General features: G+C 40.1%; 3 protein-coding genes across 3 annotated transcripts; 2 read left to right on the top strand and 1 right to left on the bottom strand.

Annotated features, from left to right (window-relative positions):
* Positions 1-451: 451 nt before the first annotated feature.
* Positions 452-2,450, top strand: LOC141844674 (purple acid phosphatase 17-like). Its single transcript, XM_074732675.1, has 6 exons — positions 452-710; positions 1,084-1,240; positions 1,337-1,444; positions 1,529-1,656; positions 1,761-1,957; positions 2,033-2,450. Exons 1-6 carry the CDS (start codon positions 513-515, stop codon positions 2,244-2,246), a joined length of 1,002 nt encoding a protein of 333 aa, XP_074588776.1. The 5' UTR covers positions 452-512; the 3' UTR covers positions 2,247-2,450.
* A 2,837-nt stretch (positions 2,451-5,287) lies between these two features.
* On the bottom strand, positions 5,288-8,396 carry LOC141844673 (receptor protein kinase TMK1-like). Its single transcript, XM_074732673.1, is given in 4 exon segments — positions 5,288-5,874; positions 5,945-8,177; positions 8,179-8,340; positions 8,343-8,396. Coding segments are annotated over 4 exon segments (2,979 nt in total). The 3' UTR covers positions 5,288-5,344.
* A 3,323-nt stretch (positions 8,397-11,719) lies between these two features.
* LOC141845266 (uncharacterized) lies at positions 11,720-22,932 on the top strand. The gene is made up of 10 exons (XM_074733328.1): positions 11,720-11,822; positions 14,120-14,145; positions 15,250-15,334; positions 15,415-15,624; positions 16,659-16,781; positions 17,530-17,587; positions 17,664-17,737; positions 21,365-21,453; positions 21,519-21,591; positions 22,554-22,932. Exons 1-9 carry the CDS (start codon positions 11,739-11,741, stop codon positions 21,586-21,588), a joined length of 819 nt encoding a protein of 272 aa, XP_074589429.1. The 5' UTR covers positions 11,720-11,738; the 3' UTR covers positions 21,589-21,591; positions 22,554-22,932.
* Positions 22,933-23,133: the final 201 nt, after the last annotated feature.

Here is a 23,133-nt window from a genome sequence, read left to right as displayed (position 1 = left end):
TAGTTATGCCCAAATATTCCAGGAATATTCCTCCTCTGCTTATCCTGATACGACGCGACGCTACGAGCGCGGGCGGACCAATATTGTACCTTTCGCTCAATTCGAGTCTTGGTGTGGGGCTGGTAGGTACTCGTTGGGTAGACCAGAGGGTAGATGATTCTAGCTGGAAAACGTACTGGTTGTTGCTTCTTAGAGAACCTTACAAAAGTGGAAGTTTTTGATATTTTGAGCTTGAAGACAAATATCTTTACTAATTAAGGATAGGTCCCTAGTTAGGTTGCCTACGCCTGTTGGTGGTTTTCCGAGTATTTTTCGCGTTAGTCCATATAGTTTCCTAGATTTTATGTATGGTCCCTCTCGTAGGTCCCTGTTCGCCGTCCCTCGTGTTTGTTCTCCTTACGCCATGATCGTCTATAAAGCTCGCTCCTACCCTTCCGCCTTAATCCCAGCGACCAGTCTCCGATCTTTGGTGGCGCCTTGGAAGTCGTAACTTGCTTGAGGCATCATCAGGCATGGCATTCGTCGAGATCCAGAGCGCGGCGCTGACCGTCGTGCTCCTCGCGGCGGCGATGGCGCCGGCGCTCGTACCTTGCTACGCCATGTTGCAGCGGTTCGAGCGCTCGCCCAAGCCCGACGGGTCGCTGAGTCTATTGGTCGTCGGAGATTGGGGAAGGAATGGGCTGTTCAATCAATCGGAAGTGGCGACTCAGGTAGACCTCTCTCCTTCGTTCTCCTCTTCGATCTCTGCAAAGATTTCTCCGACCAAACGATCATCTTTCAGCAAAAAGGATGCAACTTCGTTTCTATTTTTTTTTGGTTGCGAAGAAATTGAGCACAATGATCGCTTTTTTAAAATTCCGAGTGGAATCTTGCAACTGTGTGCTATCTTTGGGATGTGGGAACATGCAGCTTGTTCCAGCGCCCCTTTCATGTCTCAAATGAGAATATGCTTCTGATGCAGTTTTTGAGGGAGAAGCCTCTCGGGATGAAAAAAGAAAGCAAGAAAACTTTTTCTTTAATCCCAAATAAAGAGAGAAGTTTGTATTTTGCAAGAAGAAATATTGATTGCTAATAATATGCTAGATGGGGAGGATTGGAGAGCATCTGGACATCGATTTTGTGATATCTACCGGAGACAACTTCTACGAGGACGGCCTCACCGGCGTCGACGACAAGCAATTCGAGGAGTCATTCACCAACGTTTACACCGCAAAGAGTCTGCAAAAGCAGTGGTACAGTGGTAAGTTCATCAAATCCATCAATCGTTTGATCTTCTTTGCTTGCTAATTTCGTCCATCGATCGTTTGATCTGATTGCCCGACCCCCTTGTTGCCAGTTCTGGGTAACCACGACTACAGAGGCAATGCGTTAGCACAACTGAGTCCTGTTCTTCGTAGCATAGACAGCAGATGGCTTTGCTTGAGAAGCTTCGTTCTGAATGCAGGCGAGACTCTTATTAAACATGGTTTTGTATCACAAATTGCTAAGAAAAAAAGGTCTTTCCTTTTGATCCTCTTTCTCTTCACAGAGATCGTGGACTTCTTCTTCGTGGACACAACTCCATTTCAGAAATCTTACTGGGCCAACTCAACGGAACATAACTATGACTGGAGAGGAGTCGCACCTCGCGGCGCTTACATTTCAACTCTACTGAAGGTTTGCACATCTCCATTGCGAGCGACCATTTTCTCTGATTTGTTTTTCTGTTTGTTTTTGCGATGAATTAAGAACTGAGATCGGACCTTCGGTTGTGTCGCAAGGACTTGGCTGCAGCACTGCAAGAATCCACAGCGCCATGGAAGATTGTTATTGGGCACCACACGATGAGGAGTGTCAGTGAACACGGAGACACGCCTGAACTTATAGCTCTACTGCTCCCTGTTCTCAAGTCCAATGGCGTAGATTTGTACGTCAATGGCCATGACCATTGCCTGGAGCATATCAGCAGCAAAGACAGGTAAAAGATATTCACCAGCTAATTACTGCACGCTTTGGAAGATATTCAGACTTCATCTGCTCTTGTTCTTGGCAGTCCCATTCAGTATCTCACTAGTGGAGGTGGCTCCAAGGCATGGAGGGGCGTTTTCACTCCAAACTCAGACAAGCTTCGATTCTTCTACGACGGGCAAGGCTTCATGGCCCTGCAGCTCACCAGGTCAGCTGCTGATTTGTCGTTCTACGATGTGTTTGGCCGAGTTCTTCACAAGTGGAGTGCGGCCAAGAGTCTCTACCCAGCTACGTCATAATCTACAAAGCTGTTGTAAAAGTGGAATTGTGATTGGACATGAACACTGAGAATGAATACATAAACTAAAGTACAAAACTTTGCGTGATTCAGTAAACATGTTACAGAGAAAGAGAGAGAGAGAATGCGCACTGACACATGCAGTTGAGTGGGTAGCTCCACTAGCTGGGGTTTCTTGAAGGAATAGAATAAGATATGACCTAACGACATTGTTGGTGTGGATTGTGGGAGTGGATTATCTAAATCCTTATCTCGTTGGCAAGTGGATTGTTGCCGGCTAAACAGGGATACTACCTCGAGGTTGAAAAAGGTGGATGCATTCACGAGAAAAGTTGGAAGGAGATGATGCCTGACGTATTGTACAGGTGCCAGACGTATTGTGGAAGATGACTGCTGAGAGGAGTGTTGTCTTTAGCTGATGGAGTAGTTGGAAACTCACGTGAATGGTGTTGGCTGACAGTAATGGTGGAATTTATTAAAAAAAAATTAGGTACATATTTAAAAAATAGAAAAAATATTTTATTTTTAAAATATCTCTTATTTAATAGTATTATTATAATAATTATTATCGATAATTATTATAACATAGAGTAGCTATTTATTGAAGTAGTTAAGATTAATTATTATAATGAATAAAAGTTATTTTATTTATTATAATATTAAGTAGTCATTATAATTATTTTAAAATAATTTTAATTAAATTGATAAAAATTATTTTAATATAATAATATTTTTTAAAATTTAAAATTTAAGATTTAAGATATAATTATGTAATAGCTACTATTTTATTTTAATTAAAATTACTTAGGTATAAATCACTATTATATTAAATTAATTTAAATTAATCAAAATTAATTAAATTTAAAATCTTAAATTTTAAATAGTAAAATTTTTTATCATTCTAATTAAAATTATTTAAAATCATTAAAAAAATAATTATAACGACTATCTAATCATTATCATGGTGTGTAAAAAATTATTAAATAGCTATTAAAATATTATAATAATATTATATTATATGTTATAGTAATTATTAAATAATTTATATATATTATAATATTATAATAATTAGTCGTAACTATAACATATAATATTGAAAATAAAATATTCTCCGGGTAAAGTATTGAGTGGGCTGCCTTTTATTTTTTCTTTTTATTTTTGAAAAAGATGTTCTCATTTATATAATTTAGATCGTCCTTTTATTTTTTAAAAAAATAATAGGTTGAGAAATACGATAGGGCACTCACTGTTTATTTTATTTTATTTTAAAAAAATTGATTTTTAATGAAAAAGACGATAAGAAATTCCTTTTTGATTTTTGCATTGCAGCATCATCTTGTGGCTGTTTCAGTTTCATGATCTGTGATGTCAGAGCATGCTCACCGATCATCATCATCAGCACAATCTTCCTGCAGATCGTCTCCACCAAATGCCCTTCATGGCAAATACCTTCTTCTTCCTCTGCAGAAGCCAGTTTATGCTCCACAGAGCTCCCTCATCAAAGAATTGCATGCCATTCCAGAGCTCCGCGGAGATGTTCCTGGGCACAAAAGCCATCGACCAGAGTCCGAGCTGTGGTTTGCTTTGGCGAACAGCCTTTCTTCTCCATCCGGTCAAAGGCGCCCCGTGCTTCCTCTAGTTGTCCGTTCACAGAGGCATTTTATCAAGCATGTATATAGGTCACGCATCCATTCGAGCAGGCTGCAGACTGCCGTGGGTGCAAGCTTAAGCTCCGTCGAGCGGGGAGGAGCAGACTGCAATCTGCTTCAATAGAGCTCCGACGGTACTGCCACGGCCGGAATACCCTAATAGGCGAAGAACTCCGGCATGGGCTAGGGCGATCGGCCTCTTAAGCAAGTTTGTAAGTGTTCCGGCTAAATACCGCAAATGGTCAAGTCACTAGTCAACGAATCGTCCGACGAAAATAATCCTGTGGCCGAGCCAGACGAGAGACTCCTGTAGAGATTTAGCCTAAAATACACTTACAAGAGAGGTTAGATTGACAACGAAAAGTCCTGGTAAACTACTCCGATGTTCAAGTTAGGGTTCCGATGAGAAACAGGAAATCAAGAACAAGTAAGAACAGTAGTGAGAGAGTTTCAGGAAACAGACTTCTTGCATGGTGGTGAGTTACTCCTTTATAATCAACCTTAGGATTTCGTACATAAGGTCGGCGCCTGCACGCCTCGGGACGCTACACAGTTACCGGAAGGACCTTCATTCTGTCCCCTCTACCTTTGGCTACGCGCATAGGGGAGGCCTCTAAGTGAGGATCAAGTCTAATCCCCATATCTTCCTTTTGGTAGTACGTGTAGGTCGCAAGGTTAAAGGAGGAGGCCACGTATAACAACTTGATGCGCCTTTAATGCGGTGGCATGGAAAGGACAGATGTCAGGGGCACCATACTTATGTTATCTATTGACACATCCTTCTTCCAACAACAACGCCTAAGGCGGATGTCAGGGAGTCCGAGTTGAGGCTACGACTTAGCCCGGTAGAGGTGGAGTGGCTAAGTTCGCATGTATAGGAGTGAAGTTGACTTGGAGGAGATAACCGAGGCGAGGTTATCTGATGAGAGCTGAGACAAGAGGATTCATCCATGGGGAGGGATTGCTAGCTAGCCGAGACGAGAGGCTTGATAGCCGAGACAAGACGAGAGGGATTGATAACTGAGACGAAAGGCTTCAACCGCCGAGAGGGCTTGATAGCCGGGACGAGACGAGAGGGATTGATAGCCGAGACGAGAGCCTTCAACTGCTGAGAGGACTTGCTAGCCGAGACACGAGAGAGAGGCTTGATAGCCGAGACGAGATGAGAGGCTAGCAGCAAGCCGGGACGAGATGAAAGCTACGGGCCGAAACGAGGCGAAAGCCGCGAGCGACACCTTGGCCCCGACTTTGACCATAGGAAGACTTTCAGAGGAGCCACGTCGTCCACCTGGACTCTCCGCATCAGTAAGCAAAACATACATGTTTGATTAGAGAAGTAGCAAATGTTACAAGGCAACTCAATCCTAACAGTCATAGCTTCAAGTGGTTCGACTACAAATCAACTTACAAGAACCAAAAAAGGAGAATGATCAAAGCTCAGTGAAGACGATCATCTTCCATCGGCAGACGTAAAAGAATCTGCAAATCCTGGCGGCCTCGTCGGAATGCTAGTGCGAGTGTTATCCAAGCTCGCGAGGAAGGAGCTCGTGGCTCCGTTCAAGTAACTGCGATCCTCAAACGCCTGCCATTTCTTCAGTGCTTGGGGCAGTGTCATGTTGAGGTCGATGCCGTAGCTCTCCTCCGAGTCGGGATCGGAGGGCTTCCAAAGCTCCGCCAACGAAGAGAGGACATTGACTGCATGACCCATGTCTGGCCTCTGGTGAGGCTCCCTGGCGCAGCAGTGGCCGGCGAGCTCCGCGACCGTGCTGATACTAGCTGAGGTCTCCTCGTCCAGGTCGATCGTCTGATCAATGGCCTTAGGGAATGCATCCTTGTCGAGCAGTATCCTCCGGAACCATGTCACCAGGTGCATACTCTCCTCCGGCTGGGTCTCATCCAGAGCCTTCCGGCCGGTGATCAACTCCATCAGAATTACTCCAAAACTAAATACGTCGACTTTTGTGGTCACCCGCCCTGTAACTGCAATAGATTCAGAAGAACAGATGAGAACCAGCAATCTAAAGCATCATGCAAATCTAATCTAGATTACCTGCATATTCTGGTGCTAGATAGCCGAAAGTCCCTGCCAATCTTGTCTCTACAAAGCAGCCTTTCCCCTCCGGAGCAAGTCGAACAAGGCCAAAGTCAGCAACCTTGGCCTTCATGTCATCCCCGAGGAGAATGTTAGAAGGCTTCAGATCCCTGTGGATGAAGCTCTGCTGTGCTAAACTGTGCAAATACTCGACGCCCCGTGCCACATCCAGTGCGATGCCTAACCTCTTCTTCCATTCCATGGGCTTCAACCCTTCTTCCTTCCAGTCAAAAAGATGCTGGCTTAGAGTCCCCTGCGGCATGTACTCGTAGACCAAGAGCCTCTCGTTGCCGTCCAAGCAATATCCGAGCAGGGAAACCAAATTCCGATGCCTGACCTTGGTGAGCACTGCAATTTCAGATTGGAATTCATTCAAGCCCTTCGTCCCCATTGCGCCCGACTCCATCCTTTTAACTGCGATCTTTGTTCCATCATGCAACTCGCCCTTGTACACCGTTCCGAATCCCCCGCGACCGAGGACATTCTCCTCTCTGAAATTGTCGGTCACGTTCCGAAGGACTTGGATGGAGATCACCATGTTGCCGGACTCGACGACATGGGCGTCGCTTGGGCCACTGCTCGTCCGGCTAATGGTCTCGCTTGCAGCTGTGCCGCCGTTCACGCTGGATCCTGCGACGCCGATCTTGATCATGTCTGGGTCGGATCCCGAATGCCGTGGGTGTATCACAGTTGTGTTAGGGCTTTGAACTCTACCGAAATTTTGCTGCTTTCTCTTGTGGTAGCAGATAGCCAACAGCCCAAGGATACCAATTCCCAGCACCACGGCTATCACCGAACCGGCGATTACGCCTCCTCGAACATGGGAAGATTTCCTGCTACTTTGGTTATTTGCATCAGTTGATCTGTCAGAACTAGAATGGCTGCCATCTGCGGGAGAGGCCGAGCTAGAAGCAGGGGAACCATTGATCGCATTCTTCCCTATATTTTGGTTCCCGGCGGTGTTTACCAAGATGTTCTTGCTAAAGGTTGGGACTTGTCCCCATAATGAGTTGTTTGACACATCCAATTCCTTCAAAGATGGCAACTTTGCAAGCGTATCTGGAATTGTCCCAGTGAGATTATTGTTTGACAAGAACAATTTCTGCAAAGAGGTGATCGATCCAAACTCCGGCGATATCGTGCCATTGAGACCCATCCTCTGGAAGCTGATCACAGTAATGTTGCCATTGTCGTCGCAGTTAATCCCCAACCATCCGCAGGGGCTGTTCCCCTTCCAGTTCTCGGCGAATCGAGCGGGGTAGCCAAATCCTTTGGCAACGGAGAGCAAAGAATTGACGCGGGGATCGCATTCGCCAGGAGCGGGAAGGCAAAAGCTCTCACCTTTTGGATCGATTTCCACTTCCTTGACAGAGGGAAGGAACTCCGGCACTGGCCCCTGGAGGAGATTGTTGGTGAGGGTTACTTTGCTGAGCGACGGGAGCTGGGTCAAGGATTTGGGGACGATACCAGTGAGGCGGTTGTCGCGGAGTTGGAGGTCGCGGAGTGCAGTGAGCTGGGAGAAGTCCGGCAACGGCCCGGAGAAGTCGTTGGAGTGAAGCCAGAGCTCCTCGAGGGCGGTCATACTCTCGATAAAGACAATGCCGCCGGAGAGGCGGGTGTTTCCCTGCTGGTTGTTGAGCCAGAGTGAGCGGATTGGGGCGGCGGCGAAGGCGCCAGGGACAGGGCCGGACAAGTGGTTGAAGGCGAGGCTGAGGTGGTCGAGGTCGGGGAAGGCGGTGGCGAAGAAGGCGGGGAGGGAGCCGAAGACGCCAGCGGAGTTGGCGGAGAAATTGACGAGAGGTGCAGCGTCGCGAAGCGACTCGGGGATTTGCCAGCGCGACAGGGGGTTGTCGTCGAGGTAGGCAGACTGCAGTGAGGAGAGGCCGGAGAAGAAGGAAGTCGGGATGGAGGAGAAATTGTTTCCGTGAAGGAGGAGGACCTGCAGGGAGGCAAGGCCGGCGAGGGAGGGTAGGGGACCATCGAGGTGGTTGATCTGGAGCTCAAGGCGGACGAGAGCGGTGAGGTTCTGAACGGAAGGGGAGAGGGAGCCAGAGAGGCCGCGGTTTCCGGCCTGGACGGCAACAATTCGGCCGTCTCCGGAGCAGGAGACGCCCTGCCAAGATGAGCAAGGGTCGGCGGACGGTGGCCAGGAGAGCGAAGGTGAGCGGTCGACGCCGAGCGCAAGGGAGACCGGCGCGCATGGCCGCCAGGTCCCCGGGGTCAGTCTCGACGGCGGAGGCGGAGGGGAGGAGGAGGAGGAGCGCCACCTCCACCAGCAGGAGGCGGCGAAGAGCGCAGGCAGCCATACGAAGAGAAGAGAAGCTGAGAAGGGAAGAAGGCGATGCAGCAGTAAACACGTTATAACGAAGAGTCAGATAAGCAGTGCACATGGCTTCCGCGGCTCACCCATGTTCGTCTCCAGACAGGAAACACCCTCAGATCGCTTCTTTTCAGATTAACAGCTAGTTGCTGCAGATAAAAAGGCAGTAAATCGGTGTAGCCTGGTTGGACCAATACAGTGTTTGCGGGGCCGAGACAGGTGGTATACGGCGGCTCGTCGCTGGATTCAGAGCCATCTTTCTCCCTCCGCATTGGATTCTCGAATCCAGTCAAAAGCTACGATGCAGATTGAATCCACAGAAAGAGCTAGCGGTGTCTGAAGGGAAAGTTTGATGAACTTAAGCAGAGCAGAGCTGTCTGTCTTCGGTTTTAAAGAGCCTACCTACAAAGTTTCTGAAGTTCGAAATATATCTTTCATTATTTAGCTGTCAGTGGAAAGGGAAGAGGGAGAAGATGAATTCGTCGACGAGTTTAATGTCGTAGGTGTTACCGATCATCATCTGGTGCATTAATTCATGAAACCCAGGCAATCGCAGTTACGTACCTACCTACCGAGCCGCAGTTCCATCGTCGAGCTTTTGTTTCGATGAATTCGAAGCAGCAGGGCAGCGTTGAGCAGAGTGAGCTGCAGGGCAGCGTTCAATGCGTGATTTCCCCCGCTGCCCACGTGCAAGCTCCGCTCGGCAGCGCGCACAAGATGGCAGTTGAGTTATGCAGTTCGCTCTCTCTCTCTCTCTCCATCTGGAGAGGCGGCCAACTTCAATGGAAGATCGACTTCCCAAGCGCATTTACGAAGCTGATGCTTCCAAGGTATTTGGTTTTATTTCCCTGTGAAAGAGTAATTTTGATTAACGCTGAAATAAGAATATTTTTTTATTTATTATCAAAATATAGTATTTCATTCTAAATCATTATTTTAATTTTTTTTATTATTAAAATAATCAGGGACAGAACCGAGGACCGTGGGGCCACCGTCCCTCTTAATTTTTTATACAAGAGATTTAGATATAGAAATAAAGGACGAATGAAGCTCTCTCCTACTCAATTTAAATATACATTTTTCCTTAAATTTTTATCTCCGTTCTTAATAACAACTATAGATTTATAATTGTTATAATATAAATATTTTAATTTTATCAACAGTTCTAATAGAATTTTAATATTTTAATCAATGTTAATAATACTATATTATAGTAGCTGATGCGGATTAAGTTTATTTTTTTATTATTTTTGCCAAGTTAAATTTAGGGGTATTTTTATTTTTTTTAGAGGTAAGAGTTTGAGTCTATTTAAATATTTATTTAGTTGTTTTGGAAATAATTTTTTATTAATAATAATTTACGACCATGATCTCTCTTTTCAAAAAATTAATTTAGTCGTATCTCTTCGAATTAACATGTTGTAGAAAATTACTTTCAATATTTCTGTGTGGATCAACTGATTCAATAGTTATCCGTTATGTCAGTTGGTATCAAAGTGAGCATGGCCGGCTCTAGGCATAGGCCACTAAGGCCTATGCCTAGGGCCCCCATTTTAATTGGGGCCCCCATTTTAATACATTAATGTATATATTTTAAGTAAATAAAAATTATTAAAATATTTTTATTAATCGATTTAGCGGGTTAGGGCTCCAAATAAAAAAATTTCTTAAAACGCCACCAAATCCTAAAATGTCACCAAATAGTTCACTTTTCGTTCCGAATCTCCTGATTTGAACTGACCTTCGCTCGCACCTTCGCCGGCCCCAAATAAAAAAAATCCTTAAGATGCCACCAAATCAACGTCACCAAACCGTTCACCTTTCGCTCTGAATCTCCCGATTTGAATTGACCTTCGCTCGCACCTTCGCCCTTCGCCAGTTCACCGTTCGCCAGTTCACCTTCGCGCCTTCGCCCTTCGCTAGTTCGCTTCCTCCTTCGCTCGCGCCTTCGCCAATTCGCCTTCGCCCTTCGCCAGTTCGCCCTTCGCCACCAAACCCTAAAACACCACCAAATCCAGAAACCCTTCTTTTCGCCTTCGCCAGTTCCGGCAGTTCACCGTCGACCGTTCGTTGTTCGTCCTTCACCACCAAATCCTTCCCTTCGCCTTCGTCGGTTCTGGTGGTTCACCGTCGACCATTCGTTGTTCGTCTTTCGCCACCAAACTCTTCCCTTCGCCTTCGCAGTTCGCCTTTCGCCAGACCTCGTCGGCTCGTCGCGGTTGAAGAAGAGCAAGGCCGAAGAAAAGTGGTAAACGAACACCCCTCTGTGAATCTATTCCTTTTTACTACGCATAAAATTAAATTTTATTATTATTTAATTTTAAAATATTTTAAAAATAATAATTATTTTTTAAAAAAATCGCCTAGGGCCCCTCCTAGGCTTGAGCCGGCCCTGAAAGTGAGGTTGATATTGTGGAGTCAATCGTTGTCTCCTTCTTTGGGAACGACTAATTTGTTTTCTTAAATTTTGATATTATTTGATAAAGTTGATAGGTTCTAGAAGGTTATTTTCAATATTCGTGCGTGAACCAATGAATTTAATAACTTTTTTACTATATGGCATCGAGAAAACAACAATGCATTAATAATAAATTTTTGATTAATTAGAATTTATGACCGCATCATTTCTTCTAAAATATCGAGTTTAGTTATCCATCTCCTGACATTCCACATAATCAACACGATTTAAAAAATCATTTTCGATATTCATATACGAATCAACTGAATCCATAGTTATCTACTGCATCAACAATTCATAACTATTATAATATATATATTTAATTTCTAATTCATATTAATTAATATTATATTATAATAAATATGAATCATAATTATTATACCATAGATAATTTATTTTTATAATTAATATTGTATTAATTACATATACTAATAATTATTTTATAATTACTATAATAGTATTAAAAATAAAGATAATTTTTAAAAAGGAAAATTGTATAAAGGTGAGAAGGGTGCTATTTTAACAATAAATAAAAAAAACGTTTTTTCTATTATTCCAACGAGCATGTATTTAATATTGAATTTTTAAAATGACTTTTAATTTTTACCCTATTTATATAACATTCTGAGACTTTGTCATATAATTATTCTTTTTTAACCAAAAATGGATGTGTATTTTTTCTTAGAGATTTGGATTTGTATAGAATATTATTATATTAGATAATTGAATAAATAGACACCAATTTTGCTACTCGAGTAATAAAGTAATAATTCCGAGCCGCAAGGCCGGAACTGAAAAAGCCCATGGGCCGGAATTGAAAAAGCCCATGGGCCGGAACTGAAAAAGCCCAGGGGCCGGAACGGAAAAAGCCCATGGGTTCGCCGTTACCCTCGGCCGCAGAAAAACAGAATTAAGAGAGAGAGAGAGAGAGAGAGATGCCCCCTTTCGGTGCTCCGCCTCTTCCTCCGACCGCCATGGGACGAGCGGCCGCGGCGATCGCCTTGCTTTTCGCTTGCCTCTTTGTCTCACTGGACGTCGCAGGATGCCTTTCTGATCAGGTTCTTGGATTCTGACTTCCTCCATCTTCTTTGTTTCGTTCCTTCGTTTTTCTGTACTACGGTAAAATAGCGGAAAAAAATCTCATGAATTTTTGAGGAAATTTTCTGAGATGTTTTTTTTGTTCCTTTGATTCTTCAAGTTGCATTGGATCAAAGATAAACTGTATCAGTTTTCTTCTTCTTCTTTACTTTATTCCTAAAGGTCATGTTGGCTTGAACAGTTAAACTAGTTTGATCTTTCATAGTAAACATGCGACTGATAAAGTAGGGAACAACGCAATCTTTGTGGAACTATGAACAAGTGGGTAATTTATCTCAACTTAAGGTCTCGGGATGTCTTGTTGCTTTTGAGTGAGACGCGGCATTTCGAGCCCGCAGTAGGATAAAAAATGACACTGCGTCGCATGCTATTTGCATTCTTAACAATTGTGCGAAGACATTCTCTGCATGGAAATATGAAGGTCTGGTAAAGTGTTCTGTGGGAAGGATAGGCGAGCAAATTTCTAGCTAACCCTAATTTCCATTTCAAAGGCATCGATGACAATTAGATCTGTAAAAGAGGCAAGAGTTTGTAATGTTCAGCTTGGTAAGGGCTTGTTTATGTTTGATGTGCACAAGATTAATTAAGTGGTAAGCTTGAATAATTTATTAAACTAAATGAACAATCTTGAAAACATACGTAATGTTAGTAAGCAAAGATTATGAAATTTTTAATGTTTATGAACAATGGCCACAAACAATGCTTGTCATAGTTATAAATAAACTTGTAAATAAATAAAGGAGCTCTCAAAATGAATAAACTTATCAACCAAATAAGCTTTAAAATGTACTAGTGAAATCCAAGCTTACAATCACTTGGAATAACTTACGTCTCTTCCAAACTGCAACCACTAACCTCATCGCTGCAATTGCCACTGTGGCCAACTTAGTGGCTGATATAGCAATGTGGACGTGACTCTCTTCCTCTAATGAGGAAATCATTATCTCCTTATGCATCAGATAATGACTAATTCATCCAAATAGGCTTCTACTGTCACATGCTGATGCTGCCGCATGCTTATGCTGTGCCTGCGATATCATGTGCTGCTCCTTGCACACCAAATCTGTATTAAGAACTTTCTTTGGAGATGTGGCATCCAAGCATCAGCAACACTAAATTCAAGATTTGATGAGTTTCGTTCACTGCTCTGTTCCTACAAGTGCAAACTTAATAATTGGTCTATCCAATATTTTGTCTAAAAGTTTCTCTAGGTTATGTGCCAAATCGAAGTTGGATTAAATAGTATCTATGTTTCAGCTTGAGTAGGAGTGTTAAAGACTAAAGAACACTAGAGTTTCTAGGTGTAGTGGATTTAGTCTCACATTGATATTCTTTGGTTTAGGGTTTTATCTTTAGTTCTATATATACCAATTTGATTGGTATTTTAAAAATGCAATAAAATATTTTTCTTTCTCTAAATTTAACTGTTCGAAGCTAGTGATTTACCTGCAAATATATGGCTATAGTTACTAGGAACATCCGAGCTTTGAATTTGTAGTAGAAATGTCTGCTGCTAACAAATTTGATATATGTGTTAAATGTTCTGTTTCTTGGCATCAAGTTTATGGTTATCAACATTGAATTTTTGGGGACTCACTTAAGTTTCTTTCTCTCCCAAAAGGAACTTGACTTTTTGTTGGTGCAAATCTGCTTCAAGTTTAATTGAATTATTGGATTATCTTTTTTCTGAAGCTGCTACTGTTATTAAGGTAGTTCAAGAATTTGGTACATAACTGGGCAATTCTATACTATCCAGAATTTGGTACATATCAATGTAATTGTTGAAGTTGAAACAAAGAAATATAGACCAAATATATAATTTGTTTTTCATGATCATGCAAGCTTACACATGCCACACATGTAGCATATGTTGGGGCTTTATTCTCTGAGGAAGCATGCAAAACTGTCTCTGTATACACTAGCATAGACTCACTGCAGGCGGTGTTTCTTCTAATTTTTGCCTCTGAATGAGCCAAACGCACCTCCCCATATCTGTACTTGAGTATGACATTGAATCCATTCTAAATGACTGGCTTTCACTGTAAATCAATGGCATCAAGAATGTGTTCCACTAGTTCAGTGGCTTTCATCGATTGCTTTATAATTTTTTTTACTTTTCTCATGAGGATAGCATCTTCCATGAACTTGAATCTTGGAAACCAAGTAAAACTTTTGTGTTAGATTAAGTTTTCTTGCAGATGTGTATGTTCTTTGGATTAACCTTTGCTGTATTTGTGATTTCCTTTTCTTACTCTAGGATTTTGTTGGAGCTGCTGGAACCAGGTGATAAATCTTTATCTCTATAATGTCTTCCAGTTTTAGAATATGTTAAAGGATGCTTAAAAGTGGTGTTTTAAATTTTAATTTAATCAATACCCAAACTACATTATAATTACTAGTGTCAATTAAAAAAGTATACACACACACACACACATGGCTGAATCCAGAGTTTCATTATATTATTTGAGGATATTCAGTTTAAATCTAACAAATTGAACCAATAGGTTGGTTTGGTTCAGAAGCTTATTGGTTTTATTCGGTGCAGTATGAGAATTGTCACCTTAAAAAGTTCTGCTTTGGTTTGAAAAAATTCTTTATAAACAGAATGGTATTGTTCCCGGTTTGATTCAGAGCCAACCTTTATTTTGGTAGGAAAGTGAGTGTTTATGTGGGAATTTTAAGAAGGTATCGATAAAGAAATTCAGGTAAACCAAATGATTCAAGCAAACAATGCATTTGCTTTCTTGTGAAATGGGATTTAGACTAAGTGACTTGGTGATATGTAAGGTTTGAAATTAGATAAAGTACAACAAGAATCTACATCAATACTGAATACAAATTAATTACATTAAGGCCCAACTGTGGATTAAATCAAAGTTTGACTAAGTTTGACCAATTGGCTTGGTTGTGACTTTTCCAATAATTTGAGTATATAATGCTAAAATAAATTAACTAATTTTTTAGAAAGCCAATTTTGTTGCTACTCTTTGTTGTGAGTTGTCTTCTTATTGTGCATTCTGATCATGATTTATCAGGACTTGTAGCAAACCAATTTTGAATTGTCATGGTGATATTAGCTTGGTTCCTGCACTCTCAATTCCATAGCTTCCTGCAAGTCTGTAACTTCTGTACAAAACATTGTTCAATTTGTTATCATCAAAGTAAATAACCTTTGGGCTGGCTGTTAACTACCTTTGGTGGAGGTGAAAGGTCTTATATTCTCCCAATGTCAGTTTTCTAGCCCAATAAGCTTCCTGACGGATCTGAAACTTTTTTTATCTTTGTTTTCACATGTGTGGTTTGTGCAGAACAGTCTACCATTTTATTGACAATCCTGGGGTTGGAATATTATCAATAAGATTTGTTTTGGTTATATTCCATTTTCAGAACTCTTTTGCAAGAAGATGTAAAAAAACACGAAGTACATTGTTCCAGAGAAAGGAGCAGGATTGCCTCAAAAGTCATTGAGCAGGTACACAAGATCACTGTCAACTCTAGTAACTTTTTTCTGCTTGTAGATCGCCATCTCTTATAAAATCAGTTATCTTGCAGTATTTAATGCCATTTGTAGAGCAAGAGCAATACCATCTACCCAATAAGTGCAGGCTCCATCATGATAATGATATGTTCCGGGAACAAGAAGAACATAAAATCCATGTGGATATCAATGAATGGCGTTGTGGCTTCTGTAAGAAAAGTTTCCGAGCTGAAAAATTCCTTGATCTACATTTTGACAACCGACACTCTAACCTGCTGGATGATGTAGGTGAATCTTAGAAGACGAATAATTGACACAATTTACTCTTCTTTTCTTTTTTAAATGGTGCATTTCCTACTACTTTTCTGATTCTATGCATTTGCTTTTCACCATCAAAATTTAAATTAACTTTGAAAATTCTATTTACTACATGATTTTCTTCTCTGTTGGAAACTCATTTTTCTGATTAGCTATTCTGTCAATTCTGAAACACTAGTTTTCGAAAGCTCCATTTTAAAATGCTCCTCATCGTTTCATGTGATTGGTGCATCAGCATCAGATGCTTGGCAGATGCATCAGCTCAACATGATGTGGGCTTCTTTGATCATTAATACCTCTTTTGCATTCCTTCATTTGGTTGGTCTAGTCACTCCAAGGTTTAGAAGGGACCATACTCTCTTGTTTGATGATTAAAGGGCAATCAAGTGCACAAAGCTCCCGCCAATGCGGGGTTTTGAGGAAGGGTCGGACTACATTGGATCTAATGTACACAGTCTTATCCTGCATTGCAAGATGTTATTTCCGCAACTTGAACTCATAACCATAAGGTCACACGGCAGCAACTTTACCGTTGCGCCAAAACTCCCCTTCAAAAGCATGTAGCATCTTGTTTGATGGTGAATGTTTCTTTTTTCACTTGTCAAACTTTTAGCCATTTCAAAAGCATGTAGCATCTTGCAGTTATATCTGCCAATGAACAAGACATACTCTGCTAGCTTAAGGATTAGTACATTATACATACTATTGTATGTTCCCGATACTTGTTTTGTGTTTAACAGCTGCCCCATTGGTGTTCAGTGATCTACTATATGTTACAGTCGCTGAAATAGTGGCATGTATCTGTGTCTCACTCTCTGCTCTCTGTCTTTTGTCTGTTTTCATTTCCATGAGTTTTTTTTACTTTTTATAGTGCACTGTTTTGATATGGTAGACTATGCTTCATAAAGCTTCATGACCTTATTGGCACATATTTTGGTTTTTCTAAAACTACATTGAAAAAAATATACTTGGTTTTCAATTTTTTCCACTCTCTCTTCAGAGTCAAGGGCGATGTTTGGCAGATTTATGCGGAGCATTGCATTGTGACCAGATGGTAGAGTCCAAGAAAGCCAAGACAAAATGCAATCCTGCAGCTGCTGCTAGGAATCGCCATCTTTGTGAGGTTCATTATATCTTAAATCACTTAGGAGTATTTCATTATAACAGAATCAACAAGAGGATTCTTACAAGCTTATCATGAACCAAATGGTAGAAATATTTGGATCATTCCTGACTTGTCACTTGAAATGAATGTTTTCTGCAGCTGTTTGACTAATTCTGTGCTATCTGGTCATCCCATTGCTATATATTTAAGTTGGTTACTGACTGAAATACCTTCCAAAATTTGTTGCTGGCGACACAAAAGGATAGTACATATACTGAAATTATAAGAACTACAAATGTAGGATTTCTTCATTGAGTGTATACTGATTGATTATAAGAAACAATTAGTACATATAGGCATGTTCTTCTGCCTTAATATGCTCCAAATTGTACTTATTTCTTCAAGTTAGATCAAATACAAACCAATGCCTGATCTCTGACAATGAATACTTCACCAACTTGGATATTTTTTACTTCTTAGTACATAATAATGTTAATTCATTTGCCTTATAAGTAGGCTCTGTAAATCAATCATTTATTAATGCCATTTTTAATTTCTGCCCTATGGATGTATTTATATGATGCATTTATTCCAAAAAAAAGCATAAGGTGTATGAGCTGAAAAGCCATCTTCTGGTCCATGGGTTTACCTACTTAGTCTGGATGTATGAGTTAACTGTATTTGGATTATGGAATTCTTGCATGCTATTTTAGTTGAATACACCCTTTAACAAATAACTGGTTATTGGTCCTTCTCCAATACACAGAGCCTGGCAGACAATTGCTTTCCCACTAGTCAAGGCCATTCAGCAAGTCGTCTCCATGGTATGCCTTCAGCTATATAAATATGCCACTTTCACTGAATCATTGTAGATTTTTTTTTTATGGGGAGTTATTGCAGAATTTTTCTTGCGTCAATTTTGTGATGCTCACACATGCAGTGGGGGCAAGAAGCCTTTCTCTCAGGGTGGCAAGGTAAGGTTTGACTATGCACTTTCCACCTGTTATAATGTGGTGTTATTGACCAGACGCAGTATTGAGAGTGATTATGGTTGTGGTCATAGCCCTTTTTCTTTAGTAGATGGCAGAATTGGACATGGCATGATAACTTGACACGAAACATGATCAATGATATGACATGGTTCAATTATGACATGAAAAAATACGAGTCCCCCTATTTAACTTAACATGAAACATGTTCAATGATATGGGGAAATACAAAAATGATATGACATGGCTGCTGTGGCAAATGGATTGGCTTGATCCATTTAATAAATAAATTCTTTGTTCAAAAAACTTTAATAACCTTTTACATTATTTAAATTCAGTTTTTTGAATTTACCTAATATTTTAGATCTTATTTATCTTGTTCTATATGATCTTTCATTCGCATGGATTACATGACCTGCTTATCATACAATTAACATCATGCTACACAAATTGTCAACTCTGCTCAAGTTAGTGCATATGAATCTGACATGCTTAGCTTGTTGCAAACATAATTTGCTTGAGGACACTAATTTCATACACCAAAATTTTGTCTAATTTGAAGAAATAGGCAGTACTATTTGGCTATCCCATATTGACTTCATAGCAACATTTTATCAGCTCCACCAACAAGCAGTTAAGCTACTATAATTGACATGTTGATAGTGGCAAGGCCCTTTACTTTGTTTCTGCTCTGGATTTTTTTCCAACTCATCAATTTTCCTCCATAAAATATACTATACCCAAATACCAGATAACCTTTATGAAGGGAATAATTGAAATTTTCTAGGTGTTTTATTCTTCTTATTCTTTAAATTATAGGAAAATTTCATGTGGTAGTTATAGCTGAGGAGACAGGCTTTGATCAGCTATTTTATTAAAAACACCAACCAGAAATCCTACTGAGACATTCTTCAAATCTGGGAGAATATTTGCTACCCCTTCAACATTCTTTCCAACCATATTACTTTACAAATGTTGTGAAACATGGCTCTGAATTCAGCTTGAGCACTGCTTCTAGCTACAACTGACTGTGTTTTACTTTGTCATGGAACCATGTTTCCCCACTCAGGTACAATACCTAGTAGTTGATCGTTAATCAATTAAGCACTCAACTCAATCTGGATCTGTAAAAAATCTCCACTCCGCACATAATTTTCTTGAGCTAGAGTCCTTTTCCAGGATTCTTTTTGAGATACTAAATGATTCAAAATACAGCTCACAGGTGCTTCTCTGTTGGATTATTTATAAACTTTTTGCCAACCTAATATTGGGCCTTGTATGGACAAGATAAATAAGTTTTCTTATCAGCCCTTCCTTTATCAGTCTATGGACTTTCTTACTCCATCTCAATCTTGCTCGTTGAGTTAATTAAATGACACGGCATGTGGGGACTGATTAAAACCATATGGCTTATTGAGTCTGCACACTTTGTTGAAGCTCTCTTGGGTTTCAAGTAATGGTGGATTTTCCATGTATAAGTCTTTTCTATTCGTTGAAGGAACCTATGCTTCTTTACCACTGTTTAATCTCTCAAACCTGGCACACGGGTAGAGCTTCCTCTCTTGTGTTTCAAGTCATGTATAATAACCACTTTCTAGATTACCAAGTTAGCATGTGTTTTTTTTTTACATCTAATTGGTGGAAAGGTCTGTCCAAAGTAGTGGCTAGAGTCTAGTGAATCTGCATTGAACTTTACTTAGCAACAGCGGCAAATGCCGCCTCGTAGTTATATATGGTTGTTTGAATCCTTTAGTAACCAGTCTCGCCTTGAATTTGTTTACACTCCCAACAACATTTGCTTCCAACCATTCTCTTCCCTGCAGGTAGGCTGGTCTCAAAGTTCCTCCATAATTGCTATCTTTAACTCTGGTTGGACGAGTGCTTCTTGCACATTATTTGGAATTTGGATATCTGTTAAGGATATAACAAAAGCTCTAAAACTAGGAGAGAAATTTTCTTAAGATACATAATTTACCAATGGGATGTTAGGTGTAAGATTTCACACCCTTGAAGCAATCAATTGATTAAGATCATCAAAAACCTCAACAGAATGCAAGTCTGAAAGAGTGTTACCTGTATACCTGTGTGAGTTTCTGAGGGTCTTGGTGCTGCCCTGATGGTGTGTGGTCCTCTTGATCTTCTAGAGTTTTCTATCTACTTGAATAGACAATAGGTTCTTTTGGTTTTCCTTTGTGCAGATTCTAGCTTGATGGGAAACAGGATTCTGAGGAACCAACCCTTTTTAGGAACTTGACACGGGTAAGGTAGTCAACACAGGTAACGGACATGCCATAGGCAGTTGGTCAGGTTGAGAATAGGAATGATGTACTGGAGAAGGCTCTAGGTTTTCCATAATTTGATTTCTCTAGTGCCCCCCTTGAATGTTTGATTTGGGATAAAGGGCTGGTCTTCTGAAGGTCATGTTCATGTAATTGTAAATTTTGGGGAGAGTCACTTGTAACCTTTCTGATACGAGGAGTAACTTAGGAGAAGACATTTGATAGTATTGGTTATGTTTACCATGATGCTGGTTGACGTGGACAAAGGCTGTGCAACTGAAGACCTCGCATTTGGATTCAGATCAGGTAGTTGCAAGTAATTCTTGGCACTGGGTCTGGAAATTCAGTACATGTGATGGTATTTGTTAAAACAGTCTCAACCCAGATCTTTTTTGGAACATGTCTAGATAACATTAGAGATCACGCAACCTCCAAGAGTATTTTTGTCATGAGGTGCCTACACATAACCTCCATGATGGAACTTGTATGGATGTTTTGTTCTCTTATTCCTTAAGTTTACAGGAGAATACCCTATGGTCCTCGTAGCTGAGGAGACATACCTCAGTCAGTTATTTTATTGAAAGTAGAAACAAGAAATCCTACAGATATATTCTCCCTCAAATTTGGAGAATATATGCCAGTTAAGGAGGATGAAAATCCTGTTCCAAAATAGGGAAAAGCCTAACCAGAATGAATTCAGTAAACTCATTCAGATCTGGACAGTTATCCATATTTTACACTTTATAAAAGAGAACTTGCTCAACTTACATAAGTGTATCTTGTAATACTAGTACAGCCATTGCTTTAGTAGCAATCTGCATCTTTGTACTCCTTGATGTATCCCTATATATGTACGTTTGCATCCCAATGACAATCTTGCAGAGAATCTACAAACTAGCTTAGCATACTTGCGGTTGAGGTATCTGGATCTATTAATATAATTTTGACAGAGATATCTATCTGGTTGTGAAATGTTTTCCTAGGCTGCCGACCTTATTCTATTCTTGCATTATATGACATCAGTACTGTCCTAGATATCATGAGGACTGTGCTTACCTGGAAATGCATAAAACTACTTTTTTTAAATAATAAAAAACAGTTTATTCCTTTCCGATTAAGATTTCCTTTTTAGCTCTTTTTTGCTTGACAATGAATGTTCACTTTCAAGGTCACTTTGTGCAATTTTTCCATTTGTTATCACATTTTAATAATTTGCCATTCACTTGTTATTTGTTTATATTGTTTGCTTCTTTAAGCATATTATAAAGTAAGTAAACAATTGATATTACTCTTTAATATTGTGATCATAACACTTTCCCCTCATTTTTAACAGAAGCAAACTAGTGTCTTCTACCTAGCTGTTTCCATATTGATAGTCATGTTGCTGCCTCTGTTCTATGTATTGGTTTATCTGCATCAGAGGTATGGTGATTCTGAAGGTTATGGTTATTTATTGCGATAGTGGCCTTATGGTTCTGAATTTTCAGAGGAATGAAAAGGGGGATCCAAGACTTGAAACGCATCTCAAAAGCAGGGAAGAAGACAAAGTCTTATTAGCTGGTAGGTAGACTTTTGACCTTCCTTTTCCATCTAAGAAAACAAGTACATATTAGCTGGTAAACTTCCCTGACATGCATAGATATTTTAAGGATTTCCGAGCAGCATAATTAAGACTTGAAACACTTCTTAGCTACAAGTCACAAGTGTCTTTATTCTTTCATAGTGTCCTCTTCTTATGTTGTCAATCTTTGTCTACCTTTCTTAACTCTGTCACTTTGTTGCAAGGAGCCTGTTCTTTCTCACCTGGAAATGTGCCAATTTAAATAGTTTTTTCACCTATAGATTATTCACTTCCATTACTTGTGTAGTAATTTATCAAACTTGTTTGTTCGTGTTTATTCATAACCTTAATAAACACTGTTAATATCTAATTGATTTCTTTCAATTGCTTGGGATTATTCTATATCTTTCTCACTTTAGGATTCTCAACATTGCATGTTCCTGTTTGTATCTGAACTCTTTTTCAGCTTAATAACCACTAAATTATGTTGAAGGTGGAGAAAGGGAGCATTGTATTGCCTTCAATGAGACAGTTACTTCTACATGTAAGAATCACGATAAAACCCTAAATATAAAATTCTAATGCGGCAATAAATCCACTATACTAGTAATCCTATTAACCTAATTCCTCTAAGAGGCACCAAGACTGACCAAACTTCTGCGTCCGATAACCTGATGTTGGCTGTGGCGGTAGAGCAGATAAATCTAGTTTGTTTATAGGCTGTGCTTACTTCCAGATTTTGTTTACTCAGTTTTTCTTTTCCTGAAAAAAGAAGAATCTGGTAAATGAGGGAATAAAATAAATAATTTTCCTTGACTTGTCTATGATATATGTGTGTGTGTGTATGTGACTTGTTTTGAGCTATGATCATATTATTGCCTTGGAAACTAATCTTAGATGCTTAATCCAAAGACGAAGTCATAAATAAATCTTTTCTTCTTTTTTTTTTGTTTCCTTTCAGATTGCTCTTCTATATGCAAGATATTTAACCTTGGGGAACGGTCGTTTGGTGGATGACTATTCACCACTTATCTTTTTTGCCTCAACCTTCCATATGTACACCTCAGGTAGCTGCTTTTGCTCATCTGACAAATAACTAGGTTGACGGATCAGAGATCAGACCTGGATAGAAGTCCTCGCTGATGTAATTTAAATTTTTTGTAAAATGCATTGTGAAGCATACATTGTTTGGTAGGCATAAAGTAGTTCGGTTATTGACTGTGGCTCTTTGGTTTTTCAATGTACATTATACTGCTGTATATTTCATGAATTCTACATTACGCAGCTACTAGTGTAACTGTAGCAATTTGAAATAGTATTTATTAGAAACTATGTTCATAGATTCCCTCCCTTTGTTTCTCAAGAATTAAAGTTCTTAAATGGATGGCTGTAAGAATTTTTTTTATGTGCTGTTTAGACCTACTGAGCAATTAAAACTAATGTTCATAGATTCCCTTCAAGAGCAAGCTTGGGACCTGACTGGTTAACCCTCTGCCGTTGGCCTATTTTGGCTGCGTTGTAGCATGGTACAGTTCTGGAAT

This window comes from Curcuma longa, chromosome 14 (assembly GCF_044706935.1).
Source record: "Curcuma longa cultivar G26 ecotype Majalengka, Jawa Barat chromosome 14, ITB_CL_G26_1.1, whole genome shotgun sequence".
NCBI lineage: Eukaryota > Viridiplantae > Streptophyta > Magnoliopsida > Zingiberales > Zingiberaceae > Curcuma > Curcuma longa.
The sequence above is the reverse complement of the archived record's forward strand: the minus strand, read 5'-3'. Positions and strand labels throughout refer to the sequence as shown.

Bases quoted from the DNA above. Each gene is read 5' to 3' on its own strand.
- LOC141844674 (XM_074732675.1), top strand. From the start codon at position 513: ATGGCATTCGTCGAGATCCAGAGCGCGGCGCTGACCGTCGTGCTCCTC. The intron at 711-1,083 runs GTAGACCTCTCT...ATAATATGCTAG, and splicing joins AATCGGAAGTGGCGACTCAG to ATGGGGAGGATTGGAGAGCA. The intron at 1,241-1,336 runs GTAAGTTCATCA...CCTTGTTGCCAG, and splicing joins GCAAAAGCAGTGGTACAGTG to TTCTGGGTAACCACGACTAC.
- LOC141845266 (XM_074733328.1), top strand. From the start codon at position 11,739: ATGGGACGAGCGGCCGCGGCGATCGCCTTGCTTTTCGCTTGCCTCTTT. The intron at 15,625-16,658 runs GTAGGTGAATCT...CTCTCTCTTCAG, and splicing joins ACTCTAACCTGCTGGATGAT to AGTCAAGGGCGATGTTTGGC. The intron at 21,454-21,518 runs GTATGGTGATTC...CTGAATTTTCAG, and splicing joins TTGGTTTATCTGCATCAGAG to AGGAATGAAAAGGGGGATCC.